The sequence below is a fragment of the Echinops telfairi genome, unplaced genomic scaffold (assembly GCF_000313985.2).
Source record: "Echinops telfairi isolate 266 unplaced genomic scaffold, ASM31398v2 ScPeMD7_7429;HRSCAF=8467, whole genome shotgun sequence".
Taxonomy (NCBI): Eukaryota; Metazoa; Chordata; class Mammalia; order Afrosoricida; family Tenrecidae; genus Echinops; species Echinops telfairi.
In genome coordinates this window covers 3287470-3306384 of record NW_022111329.1, presented here as the reverse complement: position 1 = coordinate 3306384, position 18915 = coordinate 3287470, and the positions used below count along the sequence as shown (strand labels likewise).

The 18915-nt window shown below is 38.9% G+C and overlaps 1 protein-coding gene across 4 annotated transcripts in view; it reads left to right on the top strand.

The window, feature by feature from the left end:
• The window catches only part of AGTPBP1 (ATP/GTP binding carboxypeptidase 1), a 184557-nt gene that overhangs the window by 141219 nt on the left and 24423 nt on the right, over window positions 1–18915 (top strand). The window contains exon 26 of one of the 4 annotated variants that reach the window (XR_006680885.1): window positions 11052–11116. The exons of 1 other annotated variant lie outside the window; for it this stretch is intronic. Coding sequence is in view for 2 of the 3 variants with exons in the window: in XM_030887909.2 (XP_030743769.1) it covers window positions 11052–11229 (178 nt within the window). In the remaining variant the exon portion in view is untranslated. Of the gene's footprint in view, window positions 1–6699; window positions 7279–11051; window positions 11789–18915 lie in introns of those variants that run through there. 2 more of the 4 variants (XM_030887909.2, XM_045298626.1) reach the window with 2 other exon arrangements.

The following is an 18915-nucleotide window of genomic DNA, read 5'->3' as shown; positions in this document are numbered from 1 at the left end:
CCAAGCCCACAAGTCCAACATTAACCCATATGCCCGACACCAACCCACAAAGCCCGCCTCCGTCTCTCAAGACACACACTATGACATCGGCGAGGAAAGCCGAGTCAGGGAGCGTGTAAGCATCTCAGCTTTGGCAGGTCTCTACACGGCTGCTCCAGCACCAGGGCTGCATCGGGGTAGGTCCATGCAGCTTCTCCTCAGGGATGTCTTGCAGGAAGTCAGCCTTGCCAGCTGAAGCAGAGAACTAGAAAGGCGAGGCTCACTGAGCCATTTATCTCTCTGCCCTTCAATTAACCCCACATGTGTTAATCGGTCAGGTTGGCACAATAAAATATATCAACATCTTCTTCTAAGAAGCATAGAAATATATTTTGTTCTCTATATTTTAAAATGGTATTAGCCCTTACATTTATATCTGTGATCCATTTTGAGTTCATCTATGCATATGGTGTAGAGTTCCAACCTCATTTTATGTATTTTTGCACATGTAGAGATCCATTTATTTCAATACAATTTGCTGAAGAGCCTGTTTTTCTCCCATTGAGTAATTTTAGCATCTTTGTTGTCATTCAGTTAACCATAGATGTACGGAGCTATTTCTGGACTCTCAATTCTAATAAGTCTGCATTTTTATGCCAATATCACACTTTTGATTACTGTAGCTTTGCAGCAAACTTTTTGATCTGAAGTATGAGCACTCCAATTTTGTTCTTTTTTAAGCTCTAGTCTTGGTTTTAGTGAGAATTCAGATTTGTTTCCAAATCTTGCAACATTTGTGTATGTTCATAAAAATGTGGTGTAGACATGTTTATCTGGTTTGGTTTTATTTTCTCATCATAGCTGATAATTTTTAAAACAAACAAAACCGAAAAAATCCAGTGGCTGTGGAGCCAGTTTTGACTCATGGTGACCCTGTGCATTGCAGAGTAGACCTGCTCTCCATAGGGTTTTCTCCATTGTGACCTCTCAGAAGTAGATCAACAGGCTTTTCTTCGAGGTAACCTCTGTTTGGATTTGAGCCACCAACCTCTTAGTACTTGAGAGCTTAACCATTTGTGTCACTCTTACAGTGATAATAGTTCTAACTTATTCCTTAGTCTTTTACAAACAGTGATCTGATTATTTTAACCCTAGAACTTTTTTTTTTTTTTTATATTACTTCAGATTTAGTGCCCATTTTTCTAGTAGTTGGAAACATTTTTAAAATGGTATATCATAGAGAGGTCTGAGGGACCGGCCCAATCCCAACTACGTCATCAGCCCCTCTCCTCCCCACCTCCCTGCAGAAGAATTCATTCAGAGGACAGCACTGAAGCTGCAGCTACAGCTCAGGGAGTGGGACATGTGTGATCAGAGAACACAAGAGCAAATAAAGAGAGGAAGAGAGAGTAGAACACATCTTGGCCCACCAGGCCCTGAGGACGATATTCCCTCTCAGAGCTGCCAAAGCACAGAGAAGACCATAGGGCTGGCCCCACTATGAGATACGATGTCCCTCACTGACCCATGGCGCTATGGGCCCTATTGGAGACACAGTCTAGGAATGGGACCCAATCTGACCCCACCACACTGAGGCGAAACACTCTAAGGGTGTGCAACAGACAGCAAAGGGAACAGAGTAGCTTAGTACCCATGGAATAAGATATGCGGGATAAACAAGCTGGAGGAGAAAACAACGGACTGGCAGTTCTGGAGGGACATGAAAGGATGGGGAGGCAGGGTAAAGGAAGTGGGTGTTAACAAACCCAGGGACAAGGAAACAACAAGTGATCCAAAACTGATGGCGAGGAGGGTGTAGGAGGCTTGTAGGACTTGATCAAGGGCAATGTAACCGAGAGGAATTACTGAAACCCAAATGAAGGCTGAACATGATAGTGGGTCAAGAGGAAAGTAAAAGGAAATAGAGGAAAGAACTAGGAGGCAAAGGGTGTTTATAGAGGTATAAATGCAGGCATGTATATATGTAAATGTATTTCTATCGATAGGGAAATAGATCTATGTGTATATATTTATAGATTTAATGTTAAGGTAGCAGATGGACATTGGGCCTCCATTCAAGTACTCCCTCAATGCAAGAACACTTTGTTATATTAAACTGGAATTCCATGAAGCTCACTTTTGTGGCATGATCGCTGAGGACAAAATGAGTGCACAAGCAAATATGGTGAAGACAGCAGATGGTCCCCAGCTTTCGAAAGATATTAGCACCATCTGGGGTCTTAAAGGCTTGAAGGTAAACAAGCAGCCATCTAGCTGAGACGCAACAAAGCCCACATGGAAGAAGCACACCGTCCTGTGTGATCACGAGTTGTCACACAGGCATCAAAGAACAAAAAATCCTATCATTATGAACGAGGGTTAGTGTGGAGTGAAGACTTAAAGCTCATCTCTAGGCAACAGAACATCTTACAGAAGGGTCGCAGGGAGGTGATGAGCCAGTCAGGGAGCAGTATAGCACCAATGAAACATACAGCTTTCCTCTAGTTCTTTAATGTTTCTTCCCCCCACTATCATGATCCCAATTCTACCTTACAAATCTGGCTAGACCATAGGATGTACATGGGTACAGATAAGAGCTGGAAACACAGGGAATCCGGGACAGATAACCCCCTCAAGACCAACAATGAGTATAACGATACCAGGAGGGGAAGGGGCCGGTAAGGGGAAAAGGCGGAACCAATCACAATGATCTACATATAAGCCCCTCCCTGGGGGACGGACAACAGAAAAGTGGGTGAAGGGAGATATTGGACAGTATAAGCCATGGAAAAATAACAATAATTTATAAATTATCAAGGGTTTGTCAGGAAGGGAATGTGAGAGAGGGAGGGGGAAAATGAGCTTATACCTAGGGCGCAAGTAGAAAGCAAATGTTTTGAGAATAATGATGGGAGCAGATGTACAAATGTGCTTGACACAAAGGATTTATGTATGGATTGTGATAAGAGCTGTATGAGCACCCAATAAAATGATTTTTTAAAACGTGGTGTAGCTTAGGAAATGTTCCTTTGTATATATTGTAAACATTATAAACTTTTATAAAAGCTGTTTCTAATACCACTATTAAAATAGGACTTTCTTTAAGTTAGCATTATCTTTATTTTATGTTAATTATTTTTAATAGTTTCATTTGATGTATTTTTGTAAACTTAGAGTGCATTTATTTCAAAGTGTAGGGAATGAGTTTGGTTTGTAGACCAGCAAACATTGTATTTCTTGTTAAAGGTTCACCTCCTGTTCCCATCATTGTAATAGAGACTGGGTGGAAGTTATTGAGAAAGTAGTATAAAACTATTGATTGCTACAGACTATTCACAGTAGAATGAAATATCAACCTATTATAGTCATGATTTCTCTATGTGAAATTTAGTGTTTGTTTATAAATAAGTGGACACTTCTTCTTCTGACATAATTAATGTTGATCATGTTGTGACCAAATGTTGATAGTAATATCTGGTACCTACTTATGTAGTAAAACTTGACTGGTATCAGTGTGCTCTATTTTTAATGTACAACTTAAGTTAATCTTAAAAGTTATCTTCCTTTTAATAAGTCTGGTTTGGCTTTCTAAGCATCATTTATAATTACTTTTGGAATATACATCAAGCCATATAATCGAAGATCATGTCATGACTTCCAAGTCCACTGGAAATCAAAGCTGTTCATTAGTAAAAATGACTAACCACTTGTGTTTTGGCTAAGTAGATGACATACTTTTGCCCCCCCCTAAGTAAAGGGGAAATTGAAATCATCTAGAAAGGGTGGAAGTAATGTGAGCACATTAGGATTCTCGGTTCAAGTTGATTGTAGAAGGCTTTGAGGCTTCTCATAAGTGAAGTAAATGAATCTTATAATTGAGATCCAGGTAAGCGTCAAATCAGTAATTGTTAGTCGCTAAGGCTTTTATAGACACGATTTTGATGACCTTGTATATCTACAAGTTATTATATTGTTAGCTGCCGAAAGTGTGAGGTTATTCCTGTCCCATAAAACTACTTGAGGCTTTAAAATTAAGAACTGCTTTTCAGTTTCCTTTTAGTACATGTCTGTTGGCTACAAATTATTTCTATTTTTGTTTCACTTTTAAATTTGGAAATCCTACTTTCATTTTCACTCTGTATAGAATTCTACTATGGTATTTTTTTTCCTTTCAGCATTTTAAAGATGTCAGAAACACATTTTTGGTTCCATTGTTGAAAAGTCAACTGCCACTCTTTATTTTTGCTGCTTTGAAGGCAATGTGTCTTCTCTGAATGCTTTTAGATTTTCTCTTGGTCACTGCTTTTTAGTGATTTTACTGCGAGAGCCTGGTTGTAGTTTTTTTTGTGTTTATGCTGGCTGTATTTAGGATTCAAAGTACTTCCTAAATCCATGCCTTGGATCTTAATGTATTACATTTGGGAAATTCTCAGCCACTACCATATTTGTTCTTGCTACATTCTTTCTTGCAGTTTTATTTTACATGTTTGTTTAATTTTTTGTATATTAGACCCTTTTGTGATGTTTGCTTCCATCTGAAAAATTTCCATGTATTTTCTATTTCACCAATTCTCTTTTCAGCTCATCTAAAAAAATTGTGTTAGATTTATCTCAATTCTTGTTTTCAGCTTTATATTTATTTTCAGGCTACTGATTTTTCATTTGATTAAAAAATTGGAACAGAGAGTGAAGTTCTTCATATATTAATCATGGTTATTTTAATATTTATGTTTATTAGTTTAAATAGCTAGATCATCTCTGGGCGTGTGTGCACGTGTACACACACACAATGAGTCTTGATGTCTCTGCTAATGTTTAATAAATGTCAGATATTTTATATTTAAAAATTGTAGAGGCTTTAGATACTACCTTCCTCTGAAGAGGTTTGTTTGTCCTTCAGCAAGCAGTTAATGTAGGGTAGATTGCCCTAATCCAGTGAGAGACTGAGCTGACCTTAGGTAGCTTTGCAGATGTGTAACTCTTGTCCTTTTTCATTCCTTTAAGTTGTAGTCTTCTAGAGAGCACTATTGAGAGTTTAAGGCTCTTCTTTGGCAGGCTCTCAATTCCAATATTTGTCTCTTTAGTACTAGAAAACTTACAGAAATTCTGTTTGGGGTTTTTCATTCCTTGTGTTTGTTTTGGTGCTTACTACCTTATGGGTAGTATGGGGTTTTAAGTATTTGTTAAATGCCTCTGTTGTTGACTGTTGGGAATCAACATCTCTGCATCCTCCTTGCAGGAAGCTTGACCTAACTTCTGGTTGCCTCGGCAGCCCTGGACTTTAATCTTTACCTCTCCTTCAATCTTCTGGAGGTACTGACTGCTCTGATGCCCTCCCTGTCTTTTAGCAGCTGCTTTTACTTGGCCTTAATTCCCTCATGTACCTTTTCTCTGTGCTGTCCTTTCACTGTAGGAAATCAGAGCCGGAGTTTGATATGTGCTGAGTCCTGTTGGTTCCTCCAAGTGGGTGGTCTTAGGACTACTGACACATATACACACTGTGAATGTCTGTTAGCTTTATCTCAGATTTTAATATTCTACTGAGAATGATCAGAATCAAGAGAGAGGTAGTATGGTTACCCTTGACATATTTGTACAAGCAGATGCTCAGAGAGAGTAATTGATCCAAGGTCATCCATCCAGCATTTCCTGGCAAAACCAGGAAGTGGGCCCTGGTGTAACTCAGATACCGTTTGTCTCATGAAATGATATGCCCTCTAAACGTGTATGCAAAATAGCTAAATTTTGCAGTTTTGAAAGCATTCCCCATTATTTGGACAATGTATCTACCATATAACATTCCAATTATGTGTGAGGAATGTATTGAGATCAATACCTAAGTAAGCTGTAATTTAGTGACTTAAGTGTCATATATATTCGTGTATAAACCAAGTTTTTCAACACATTTTTAATGCAGTTTTTCTGGTAAAATTAGGTGACTCGGCTGATATTCAGGTCAACATATACTCAAGTATATACGGGAATTAACTTTTTCCGGAGGCAGTTTAGTTTTTTTTTTCCTCCTCTGTGAATCAGCAGCTTTCTTTTTCTTTTTCAGAGAGATAAATATTTTCTTACTAAGCACTCTATATTCTCATTGTATATGTATATTGGAGTCACTTAAATTGTTTCTTGTATTTTCTATGGAAATGATTTAATTTACATTGTGATATTTAAAGGATGTTGATTTTACCTCTTGTCTAGGAATCACTGTATAAATTCTAGAAATAAAATATCTTGTAGTTTGTGTACACCTGGTCATTTCTTTTACGCTAGCTCCGACGTTTCAACCCAAGAAACCCAAACATGTAATAAGTAGTTTGGGAATTTTGATAGTTTGGGCACTTGATGTTTTGTTTTGTTTTTTATTTTTAAAATTTGTACATTTCTGCTGCATACAATGGAAAACTTATACTTGAACAGAGTGTGTAGCTGGCCCCAAGTCTCACCCATGGTAAGTAGGAGAAGGCACAGGCCCAGAAGTTGCTGCTGTGCTTGCAAGGCTTTGCTCCCCCGTGTTTGTACAGGTCGCAGTGCAGGAGTTCTGCATCCCACTCTCCTAGATGTAAAATCAGCGTCATGGGAAGTGGTATGATGTAAATTTGATGGAGATGGTGAACTCTCCAGATTTAATTTGTGATGTATTTAATGGCTTAATATGAGGGTAGCTAGACATCTTTTTGAATTTGAATGAAGCAGAATCTTTTCTCTTCTCTTTAGAAATCAGTTGGAATTATAAACCTTTTCTGCATCATATGGCATCATGCAACAGAGATTTCAGTGCATTCATCATGTGAAAAGGCCCCTTGGGTGAAGGTTTTGGTATTTTTCTTGGAGCAGCATGAGGGGAGGGGAGGATTTGCTGTTGGATTAAAGTGCCCCTCTCTTGTAGAATGGAAGTGTTTTCTTATTGAATTGTTTTTGGCTTGCTCATGTTTGCCCTATGAATTAAAAGAATAGAAGGCAAAGTAGAGAAGGGAATGTGGCAAAACGAGTAAATCCTTGTAGAGAAAATGAGAACAAAGAGGTAGTGGTAGAAATACAAAGTAATAGTGATGAGAAATAATTAAATAATTGTTAGACTTTCTTTTTCTTGTGAGTGAAATCAATTTGAATTCCTGCGTGCTGATGTAAAGGAAACAAACCTTTCATAACCTTAGGACAAATTACCTTGAAAAAAAATTTTTTTTAAGTTTGTTCAGTACCATATAAGCTAACATATAATGAGGGCACTTTATAATTTGTTGAATGCTCTAACCTGATGCTGGAATTACTAATAAAAGTGCAGATGATTTTTTATGATTGGTCTCATGCCTTAATTTTTTTTCCCACAAAAATAAAATGGGTAGTGTGGGGCATTGTGAAAATTGATGCTCTTATGAACCCCATGAATTCTCATAGAGTCCATAAATATTTATTCAGTGACTGCAACGTGTCAGAAACTTCTAGGAGCTGATTGGAGAATCTAAGATGGCTAAGTTCAATTTCTGATCCTGAGGGGCCTGCGATTTGCTACCAACAGGGACACAAATGGATGGTATCAACTGCATTTGAGAAATGACTCGGTAGACCGGCCATACAGGTAGAGAAGGAGTTTAGTGAGAAGGTTGTTATCCTGAGAGGGGCTTTAAAGCAGGAAAGTACATTTAAAGATGAGTGTGAGCCTCAACTTGAAGGAAATCAGATCTAGTGAAGAAAAGGAAGCCTGGAAATTGTTCCCTAAGCAGAGGAAGCCATATTGGTAAAGACTTATCGGGAGATTGATTGGCTGGCAGGATTTCCTCAGAAGACTTTGAGCTCAATTAACTCACCAAAGTAAAGGATAGAGACACCATGAGATTATATTAGGGGGTCGGATGAGTTCAGTTGTGTACATGCTGCTTTTGGGCTGCTTGTGGGCCAGCCATGTGCATGAGTCTAGCAAGTTAATGCATGTACAAGAGGTCATGGCTAGAAACATGAATTGAGAAATTATTAGAAAACAGATTTAAAAGGTGAACTCACTCAGAGAGGGCATGTATCTAAGGGAAGCTGTTGTGACAAGAGGACATTTTAGATGCATCTGTGTGAGCAATACTGAGAGGAGCCCTTGGTTAGCACTGAGAAGGGACAGAGGGGAGTGAAGCAAACCAAGAGAGAATAAGAATTTTCACTCTAGTTAAGTGTAGCAGAGAGCTCCAGACTGGAACTGCTAAAGAGTGATTGGATATAGCATTATGAAGGATGGTGTCAGTGGTGTGATGGCATTTGTAATGTTCTGGCTCATTCCTCTCCCCTTATCTCAGTCGTCTTTAGAGTCTTAAAACTGGATCCATTGCTAGCTCTCTCTGTGTCACATACAAACCACTCACTCATACACATACCCCTCTCCACTCCTAATTTCCTCTTCTTCTTTTGTGCACTCAGCCTACCACCCTTCTTGTGTTAGCCCTGTGGCCCCATTCCAGTTGCTGGAAGTACTCTGAATATCTTCAGGAATAGATAGAATTTAATGAAGGCCATGATCCTGCTGGAGTGGAACAGTATGTGACATGGCGTTGCTGCTAGGTATCTGAATGGGTGATATCAGGCAGTTTATGTCACATTCAAGATTGTGAATGCGCCCACACCAAGAACTGACTGAATCAGATTATCTGGGCCCACACCAAATCAAAACCCAATGCTGCGGAGTCAATTCTGACTCATAGGGACCCTGTAGGATGGAGTACAGCTACCCCGTAGGGTTTCCAAGACTGAAAATCTTTATGGAAGCAAGCTGCCACACTTTTCTTCTGTGGAGCAGCTGGTGAGTGCTCACTGCTGGCCCTTTGGTTATTAGTTGAGGGCTTCACCACTGTGCCACCAGGGCTCCTCGCAAAGAAGTAAACTTCCTTCAAGCCAAAATGGAACCAGCGACCTCAGGATGTCCACACATGTTCCGTCTGCAGCCCTCTGTTCCACCAGCTAAGTTAATGAAAGATGCATGCTGTTTTTCAGGGTGTAGAGCCTTGAAAATGTCTTTTATAGGGTTTTTTAAAATTTCCAGACGTTTGTCTTTCAGGTCTAGCTCCTTTTTGTCTCATATTAAAGGTTCACTTTGGAATCTGACACCAGCATCACACCTAGCCTGCTTGCTGTCCGGGAGCTTATTTGGGTCTATCATGAGAGTTTTTGTATCACTGCTCTCCTTCTGTGTCCTCATTGGCTCACAGCTTATAAAACTAGGTAGGCTTTTCCTTTAAGCTCTTTCCCTAGTTTGAATTGATTAACCTTTTAGCATTCACCTCTCCAATCATGACCCCGGTGCAGTGGCTGGGCTCCCCCAAGTCATTGATGCCAGTTGGTTTCCTAGACTGGAATTCTACAGACCTGCTTACCTGCTCATTGACTTTGTGCCTGCTCTACCTATTGGGAGATGCTGGCATCCCACACTGGCCGGTCTCCAGCCCCTCCCTACACCAGCCAGAACCCGACTTTTGAATAGGGTTCCTTGCATGTGCCAGTATCCTGTCTTCTTGCCAGTTTGGGTTCCAGGAAGAAAACAAGCAAATGTGTGGCAGGAGAAAGTTGATCTTTTCCTGCTTGCTTTCCATCAGCTGCTCTCCCCCACTCTTTTGCTTCGGCTAAATCACCCATTTCTTCTCAGAATCACAATCAGCAGGGAACTTCTCTGAGGATCTGGAACACCAAAGTGAAGAAAAAGAACTTAATTGTCTTTTGAAAGAAAGAAAAATCAGTCATTTTAAAAGCTAAACTATCTTTTTAATCGAATCCCCCCCACTCCCGAAGACTTATGCTAACTATTGTAGTTCTTAGGTAAAAGCTGTGAAATTGTTTCTGAGAGTGTGAAGTTTGTTCTAAAATCTCATGCAACCCCATCCAGCTGACTAGCTCCATTCAGCATGACTTTATCACAGTGTAAGTGCTTAGCTTTGAAAAGGAAGCTTGCTATATAAGATCAAGGTGGGTTTTGCGATTTATTTTCTTTTCTTCAATGAGTAAGACTAAAGAAATTATGGGGAGCAAAAAAATGACTCTCTCCAGAGGAGTTTTCTCTTCTCCGAAAATTATGATTGTGTAATTCATTACCGTAACTTTCCCCTTCTGCCTTAACTGAGTGGAATTTTATATGTGGTTGCAGTTATTCTTCCATTTCAGGTGACTAGTAACATCTGCTACTCTGGTCATTTGAACAGGTTATCTTTTCATTGTTTGATTTCTTAGCTTTGAGTTACATCAGCTATAGGAAGTCCTCTTTGGAAGCAGGTGAGGCATAAAGAAGTATACCCATGTATGAAATAAAGGTAGCTTTGGCTACAAAATGGAGACCTCACAGTTTCTGTCGTTTGAGATATGGTGTGTGTACAATCTGACAAGTGGGGGAGAAATCAGAATAATGTGATTTTTTTTCAAGAGGAAAGGATGTTCTCGAGACCCTAGTGGAATGGTTATCTTAATTCTAAAACACTGACCTGATAAAACATTTATGAGCACTTAGTGCTTTTAAGCAAAATAACTTATTCTTCGTCCCACGGGAAAGTAATTAATCTTGATAGGGAGTCTTCACTTGTTTTTTTTCCACCCATTTTCCCTCAACATAGGAAGACTCTGGGGACAGGTATATGGACTGTTTTTATGTCAGGTAGTCATTTTATAGACTTAGAATAAGTGGTTCCAGGGTATTGCTTAAGGGACCAATTAAATACCACAATATTTTATAAAGCCTGTTGTAATTATCTGTTGCCTGATTCACAGTGATTAAAATAGAACATCAAAAATAAATCCTAATAGCCTACAAATTGATGACATTCTTCCAAGGAGTAACCAATGAGCAAGTTGAATGTTTTTGTTGCTACTATCTAACTGTAGTGGGTATAGTGACATTTCTTGTAATATGATTAAAAATTTGCTTTCCACCCTTTGTTGTTTATCCAAGGAACTTTAAACTAGTATAATTTGCTCGGTTTGGTCATTTGCATAACATATGACTTACACGATAATTAAAGTTAATCCAGTATGGTGAAGTAATCTTAATTCTAGAACTTTGACATTTAATGAAGGTCTTGTGTGTGTTCTGTGTGCTTTGGCTACAGCCCTACAACTTATGTTTTGGATGAAGATGAGCCTCGATTCCTTGAAGAAGTTGATTACAGTGCAGAAAGTAATGATGAGTTAGATATTGAATTGGCTGAAAATGCAGGAGATTATGAACCTTCTGCTCAAGAAGAAGTGCTTTCTGACTCTGAATTATCAAGAACATACCTACCTTGAGCCCCTGACATCTTTTCTTAACTGCAAAGAAGAAATGAAATCTTGGTTTTTATTAACACAGAAAATATGAGAGAAATCAGTTTCTCGAGCACTAATACAGACAACAAGTAACTCAGACCAGTCTGGTTTCAGGATAATAAATGTGTTATTAATTCATGATGAAATTGGCACTTGTTTTATTTTAGATATTCGGTGCACTTCCATTGCATTGAATGATCAAATATTGAGTTTACTTTTAAAACAACCCCTAAGTTATCGTTGCATGAATTTTTATCTCCTTAACGCTTATATTCCTACATCATCAAGTGGATAATTTTGAAGTGTCGAAGTATAAAATCTAAATTCTAGATAATTGTGGTCCTGAGTTGTTGAAAATGAATCTTTTTGTACATGGATTTCTATAAATGTGTTTGTGTATGGGTGGATAGGTATTGAAGGTAAGACTGTTCTTCAGAATCATGTTAACTGTTGGGTTGTGAGGGGAATAATCTAGAATTTGCCTTGAGACCATCACGTTCTACATTTACTAAATCAAATAAAAATGATATCTGATGTTGTATTCATTTTGTCATCCTTTGTAACAAGCTCAGATCATTTGGTTTGCAAAATCTCTGTGAGAATAGTATACAAATCCAGCAGCTGAACACGCTGATCAAAACTTGTGATAGCATAACTATCTCATCTTCATTTTATTTATTTATTTGGAGAACCCATTCCTTTAAAGTTGTCTCTCATAGATGCTCCTAAAGTTCATCAGTATCGAGTCGAACAATTTGTAAGAAGTGTTAAAAATAAAATGAAGATACTGTGTGTTATTCAGTGTGCATTTATATATTGAGCTGCTTTAACATTTCATGAGCGGTGCTATGTCATTAGATCTATTGATGGGAATTCATTTGTGGCATGCTGGTGGTGTTATCAGAATCCTATGTAACTGAAACGAATTTAAGCCATTTCTCAAAGTGAAAGCTTCCTGCGTTTTAAGTTGTCCTGCTGTGGGAATCACTCAGTTTTCAAATAAAGGACTTTTGGGGTAAGTTCTTTAAGGACCAAGTTTTCATTGTATTAAAACAAATCCATTAGCAGATTGAGAAAATGGAAATGTAGGTTGTGAAGTTGAACCAGCCTTCTTCATGGGTGGTGATCTGATTCATGGGTGGTGTGATCTGATACAGGAACAACAGGATACTTTAGCTGGGCAAATCATTATTTAGTATATTATTAATTATTCATGATGATAAATTAGTCATATATTGTACATAAAATGGTTTTATATTATAAATTAATTATAACTTTCTTACGGAGCCACCATGTCTATATGTGAACTCTCCTTCTTAAATTAGAAACAATACCAAGGTCGTTGTGTATCAGAAGCCACTAGAGTAATGTACAGAACAGTTTAAATTTCTATTTATTGTTTACAGAACACTTTACTATATTATTTTACATTGAGGAAGTATATCTTTAACTTAAGTTACAAACCTGAATATGCCTTTCGTTAACAAAATATTCATAAGATAGAAAACTAAAATATTTATAGTTGAATAATTATTTCACAAATTATTAACTTTGGGAAAATCTAAATGAATCTAAAATCCTAACTTTAATAACTAGGTTTCATTGGCTATTTATATATAAAATTTCCCCAATTTTTACCTGTGTGTTTTCATTTTTATTTTATCTTGTCAGAATTTCAAAAGACTGGTTACAGTGCCGTCTGTGTTATAATCCTGAGAATTAATGTGCCTTCTTATGCAGCAGTGAGTGCAGAGGTCTGATAAATTTAGTCAAATGACAGAGCTTAGATTTATTTTATTCACTACATGTTTGGCACTTTGATTTTCTTTAAGTGTGATTTTAGTCGAAACCCCTGGATTCACCTAGAAGGCTTCTAAATCTATAGATACCTGCTCAACACCCCGTCTCTGATTATGCAGATACTCGATGACGGTGCTTGGAATTAGTTGCCGACTTCTAGTGACCACATGTGTGCAGAGGAAAACTCTGCAAAATTTTGTGTTCTGATTCATTCCCAGATAGGGATACTGCTTGCTGTTCCATGAAGCCCACTTTGAGAACAAGTGTTTTCTAGCCGCACCATCCCAGTTTCCTGAGAATCACAGAACTAATGAAGTGGAAATTGACATGGGGTCGCTTAGATCAAACACATGTATAGAATCAAAAGACAGACCTCCAGAGGTCAAGAAGGACCAATGGATCACTGGGGCAAAGCCAAGGTTTTAGCCCAGGTCCCCTGACAACTAGCCTAGAGTCCTTCCCACAAAAGGTAGTGCTATTCTCTGCCTTTCCCGGAAGGGTCAGGACTGAGAAAGGGAAGAGTCTTTCTCAAAGCAGGGAGGCTGTGTTCTGGCCAGGCACCTTGCTTTGGTTTTATTTTCATTGCAGTCACAGTCTTGCTTGAATACAGTATTTTCTGCCTTGTATTAGTCTGCCAATTTGGTCAGTTTTGTGTAACATTTAGAAATATGGGCATTTGAACAGATCCTGGGACAAATAAGTAGCCCAGACTTCCACTTGAGATGGCACACTAGTGGCTTACTAGAGTACAATATTCCTAAATATCAAACTAAATGTGTTAAGTATTGAAATTGATTATACAAAGAAAATGTGCTTATGGACTTTCCTTATGCATGTTCCACAAATAAATGCCAGTAATGAAACTATAAATTATGCTTATAAACTTTAAAAAATACATTCTTTAAAATATCGATTGGTGATTGGTAAATTTCCCACGGACTTTGCCAAAGGTTCAGTTCCTTCTAAGCAGCCCTGGTGCACAGTTGTTCAAGTGCTGAACAGCTAACCAAAAGGTCCATGTTTGGCACCCACCAGCTACTCCATGGGAGACAAATGTGCAGGCTGCTCCCATCAGAATGGACGGCTATGGTTTTGAAACCTTATGGGGCAGTTATACTCTGTCTTGAGTTGCTCTGAGTGGGAAGCAATGCGGTGGCAGTGGGTTTGCTTTGGTTCATTCTCTCTATTAGGCAAAACCTGCTGATGCATGTTTTAATGGAGGGTTCATTCTGCTTTACACAGTAAAATGTTGCCATTAATACTAGGACTGTTCCCCTAGTAGAGTATGTTTCAGTTCCTGAGACATAAGTGAAAATCCCAAAGAAACTCATTCTGTATGAGAATTAGTGCTCTGAAGGGTTTATTCCTTGAATGCCACACTTCAATGGTTTTTTCCACTATGAGTCACACTGTTATTAACAGTAAAACCTTCGAGAGTTGAAGCCTGTATGAGATGGAAACTTGGCAGAGAAGCAATACTCAAAATATGTCCCACTAACTAGAGAGCAACAGAGTTGCATCCTGTCAAGAAAACAAAGACAGTCTGTCCCGCAGGCTTCACTGAATTCACAAAGTGTCTCTATGCACCTATCTGGGCTGGTACTGAAGCCCGCAAAAAATCAAACTCACTGCCATCGAGTCAATGTTGACTCATAGTGACCCCCCTGTGGGGTTCCGACACTGTTTACAGGATTAGAAAGCCCAGTTTTTCTCCCTGAGAGCTGCTGGTAGTTTCAGATCCAAATTAATGGTTGTCTGTGGTGGTTTCGTGGGTGTCTGGCAGGCCTGTGACACCCACCAGTGTCACTGTTGAGAGTAAGGTGTGACTGATACAGTAGTGCGTGCATGTGCACATACTTCCTACACATCCCTGTGAAGTGCAAGTGGATGTCGCTTCCTTCTGTTTGTCAGCCCAGGCAATTTTTAAAAAGGCTGAAGTGTCTATAATTTTGAAAATGCATGAGCTCCCCTGTAGACTTTTCTTTAGTTAGTATTGTAAGAGCGTTTTAAGACTGGGCGCTTACTTTCACGCTCGTGCACAAAATGATTATGAAAGTTAAATGCAACTCAAGTATGATTTTTAAAATTATTCTTCCCCCGTTACCTCATATAACATTATTTTTCCCCCTTTGGTGGTACTTTTATTAATCTTAGAAAAGTTTGATGTTTCATCATTTTCCTTTTTGAATGTAAGGCACTTGAATGATGTAATTTTATATAAAAAGATAGATTTTTAAATCTGAAAATATCCCTTTTAAAGAATGATAGTTTGTATCTGATGAAGAGAGAGAATTATCCAACACAAGCCCATCGGTCTTTGCCAACTGTTAACATCCTCTGCAGAGTTGGACAAGGTTAAAAGTGCTCTAAAGCGAAATCACTGCTGTCATCACCTGTGCTGAAACTCAGACCTCTGACTTCTTTGGCAGTGCATGGCCTCCCAAAGCCATTGGCCTTGCTGCCCTAACCAGTGTTGCAGATTTTTCTGAGTCACCAACTTCCACTAAAGTGTTAGTTAGGGGTGGAGCACATAACCTGAATTAAACCAGCTGTCGTCTTCCACCTGCAGAGCACAACGATTGGTTTGGAGTATGTATGCATGACTTGAGCCAGTCCACATAATGTGAACATCAGGACTTTCTATGGTGAAGCTAGAACAAAGACCTTTCCTTGTAGAGAAAGACGGAGCCTCTGGCAGCCACCACATAACCCAGAGAGGGACAGCATGCCTGAGACAGGGCAATGTTGAAGAGACAGCTCTAAGACACTTAAAGAGATACTGGGCCCTTTCATCAGTTGAGGGCCGTTATCAAGCTGTATATGGGACTTCAACTTGCATGAGCTGTCCAAAAATCCACTGTCATCCACTACATTCCAATCCACAGTGATACTGCAGTGTTATAGAGTGTGGAGAGCCTCATCCTCAGCAGCTGGATTTTAACTACTGACTTTTTTATTTAGCAAGTCTAAATGGCTTTCATTGCTTATACTATTTGAATTGAATTTTCTATTACTACTAATATATATGTCAACAGATATGTCTGAAACCTATCTGGAAAGCCATCCCTGAAGGGACAACTTCACCCAAAACACTTGTCCTAAGAGAAGTTAAAAGGAATGAGTTGTTTCCCCAAAGGTGACAGAGCAGACAAAAAGAAGAGGCCCACTCACCCACTTCAGACTTAGACTAGCTTCCATTTTGAGTCTACCAAAAAATGTTTGCTGGACCAGAGACAATGTTTCTGTCATTGTACCACATTCAGATTATTACTTTCAATGATGAGATTTGGCACTGGTTTATTCAGAGAGATTGCTGCCCGAAGAGCTTGCTTTTTTTGGCATCTTGAAAGTTATCTCTAGTAATGTTAAATACGAATATTGAAATTGAGTTCCTTTTTTCATGGTGCATCCTAATAACAAGATAGATCCAGGAAGGATGCTGAGGAGATCAGAGATTCCTTTAATTGAGTTAAATCAATTAGATCAATTATACGGAGATAGGAGGTTTGAAGTTCTAGTATCTACCAGCATGTTGGGATGAGGTTTGAGTCCAGTTTAAATGTCCAGTTTCAAAGGCATATCCCTCTACCCTGTGGTAGGAACTGTGCATGTCTGCTTTAATCCACACAGTACTCAAAGATAGAACATTTGAAGTCCTCTAAAGAAATGCTTCCCTGAAAGTGATTCCATTGGAGTCTCACAAAACACAATTGAACAAATCACATTAGCATTTTATATTCCTGTGGAGAAATGGGCTTGTTGAGGCCATGTGATCTACCAGGGCTTGCTTGTAGTATGTAGCAGATTGGGGACTCAGACCGGAGACTGGGGCCGCTCTGCTGAAGATATGTGCTTCCCCCACATTCTGTGAACTAGCTTTTGCAGGAGCCAGCCCAGCCACCCTTGTATAATTTGATGAGAGTGGGAAACTGCAACTCCTCCATCACCACATGCCTTAGCGAAAATCTGAGGGAGGGTGGGGAGAACGAAACCATCTCCGGTGTGTGAGGCACGCTTCTGGGTGCTTTATCTCAATGGAAACATTCTCTTTTTAGTCTGGGATGATTCTCATATTTTCCAAATCACTATTTCTAACCATTTTACACACACACACATGGAGAGACCCTTGAGCCTTATTATTTTCTGTTTAATAAAACTGGCAATGATTTAGCTCCAGCCTTTCCCCATCTGTCTTTTATGGGCTATTATGGTGTGGATTGGCTACTTGTGCTTTTAAAAGTTCATGGAAGAGTGGAATTAAAAGATAACGGAATTTTCCCCATGGACTTCTTGAAGTTCCCACATATATCTTTGATTGTGAGGAAAATAATTTTGTCCAAGACACTCAAAGTTGTGTTGCAGCAGACTTAACTAAAGTTCTGCTCCATTTTCATGAAAGAGCTGTCCTTTATTGGGAAGTTATCATACAATGTATGGCCGTGAAGAACAGAGATTTATTTCCTCATAGTTGTGGAGGCTAGAAGTCCAAGTCAGGGTATTGGCTGAGTTAATTCTTTCTGAGGGTTTTGGAGAACTGTTCTGTGCACTCTCTCTGGTTCTATGGTGCCTGGCAATCTATGGTCTTCCTTTGTTGCTTGTTGATGTCTCTGACCCTGTGGGTGACCCTGCTCTCTTTAGCAAGGTACCACACTACTCTGGTATGAATCTGCTAGTTCATACTATCTGTGAAGAAAAAGCCTGTTTCCCCAAGTAAAGTCACATTCATAGGGCCCCAGCATGTCTTTTGGGGCACATAATTTATAACAATTATAATGCTAATATTTACAAGTCCACCATTGTCCTTTTTTCCCCTTCTGGGTATCATTTCAGAGGAGTATGACCTTTTTATAGTAGAAGAATGCCAATTATATTAATTTATGAAAAAAATGGTTGTTCGTTGGTCAATTCAGCTTAGCTTGCATTATCTTCAAAGTTTTTAAATTCTAAGCATGCAATTACAGTAGTTATGAACTGAGAGGCTTATGATAGCCAGCCTAACTATTTTTGCCATTATGGATAATTTTTAGAATTTGAATACTGAATGCAAATGCATAAGCAACCCAAGCTCTGAAGGCCATCTAATATTCTACACAGGTGTATTTCTAAGAAATTTGATGTGGGAAGTTTCACTACATCTTTACAAGTACAATACCGTCTTAGTAAGACTATGTTGAAGAATGCCAACCTTTCCAATACTTATGTTGAATAAAAGGATGACTTTTTGTTTCAATGAAAATAAAGGCTAACATTTACAGAGCACTTGCTAGGCTATCACCTGTTTGTGTGATAGTTTTGTGATGTAAATTAAGTAAGCATACATATGTGCCTATTTTATTCTCACAACAACCCTGGAATAGTACTACTATTTCCCCATTTTACAGATGAGGAAACTAACTTGCTGAAGGCCACACAGCTAATACAAGTTGGAAAACCAGTCTCTTCTTTTTCAAATCAAGCAACTGAGAACTACCTTGGGGTATTTTTAAAATTACCCTCCTAGCTTCCACAGAATCTGAAGAGGGAACATGTTTCCTAGCCAATATGGTAAAAAAGGGGGGGGGGGAAGTTATAATTATGAGCCTGCCAGCTTGCCTATCACCGTTAAGAAACAGGCACAGTGGACAATGAAATGAATCTCTTAATTTAGCAGAATGGCCGTATTCCATCACAACCCATTTATCTTCTCAGGATTAGCTCTCTCTCTGGTTTTTCCCTTCATGCCATGGCTCCGTGATGGACAGGAACAAATGTGGGTAAGAATGAGGGATTTCAGATAGCATTTCAGCCAATACAGGGTTCAGTCCTCCAATTATACCCACCACGAACAGATCGAATGGAGTATAAAATGAAATTATAAACTTTGTATTG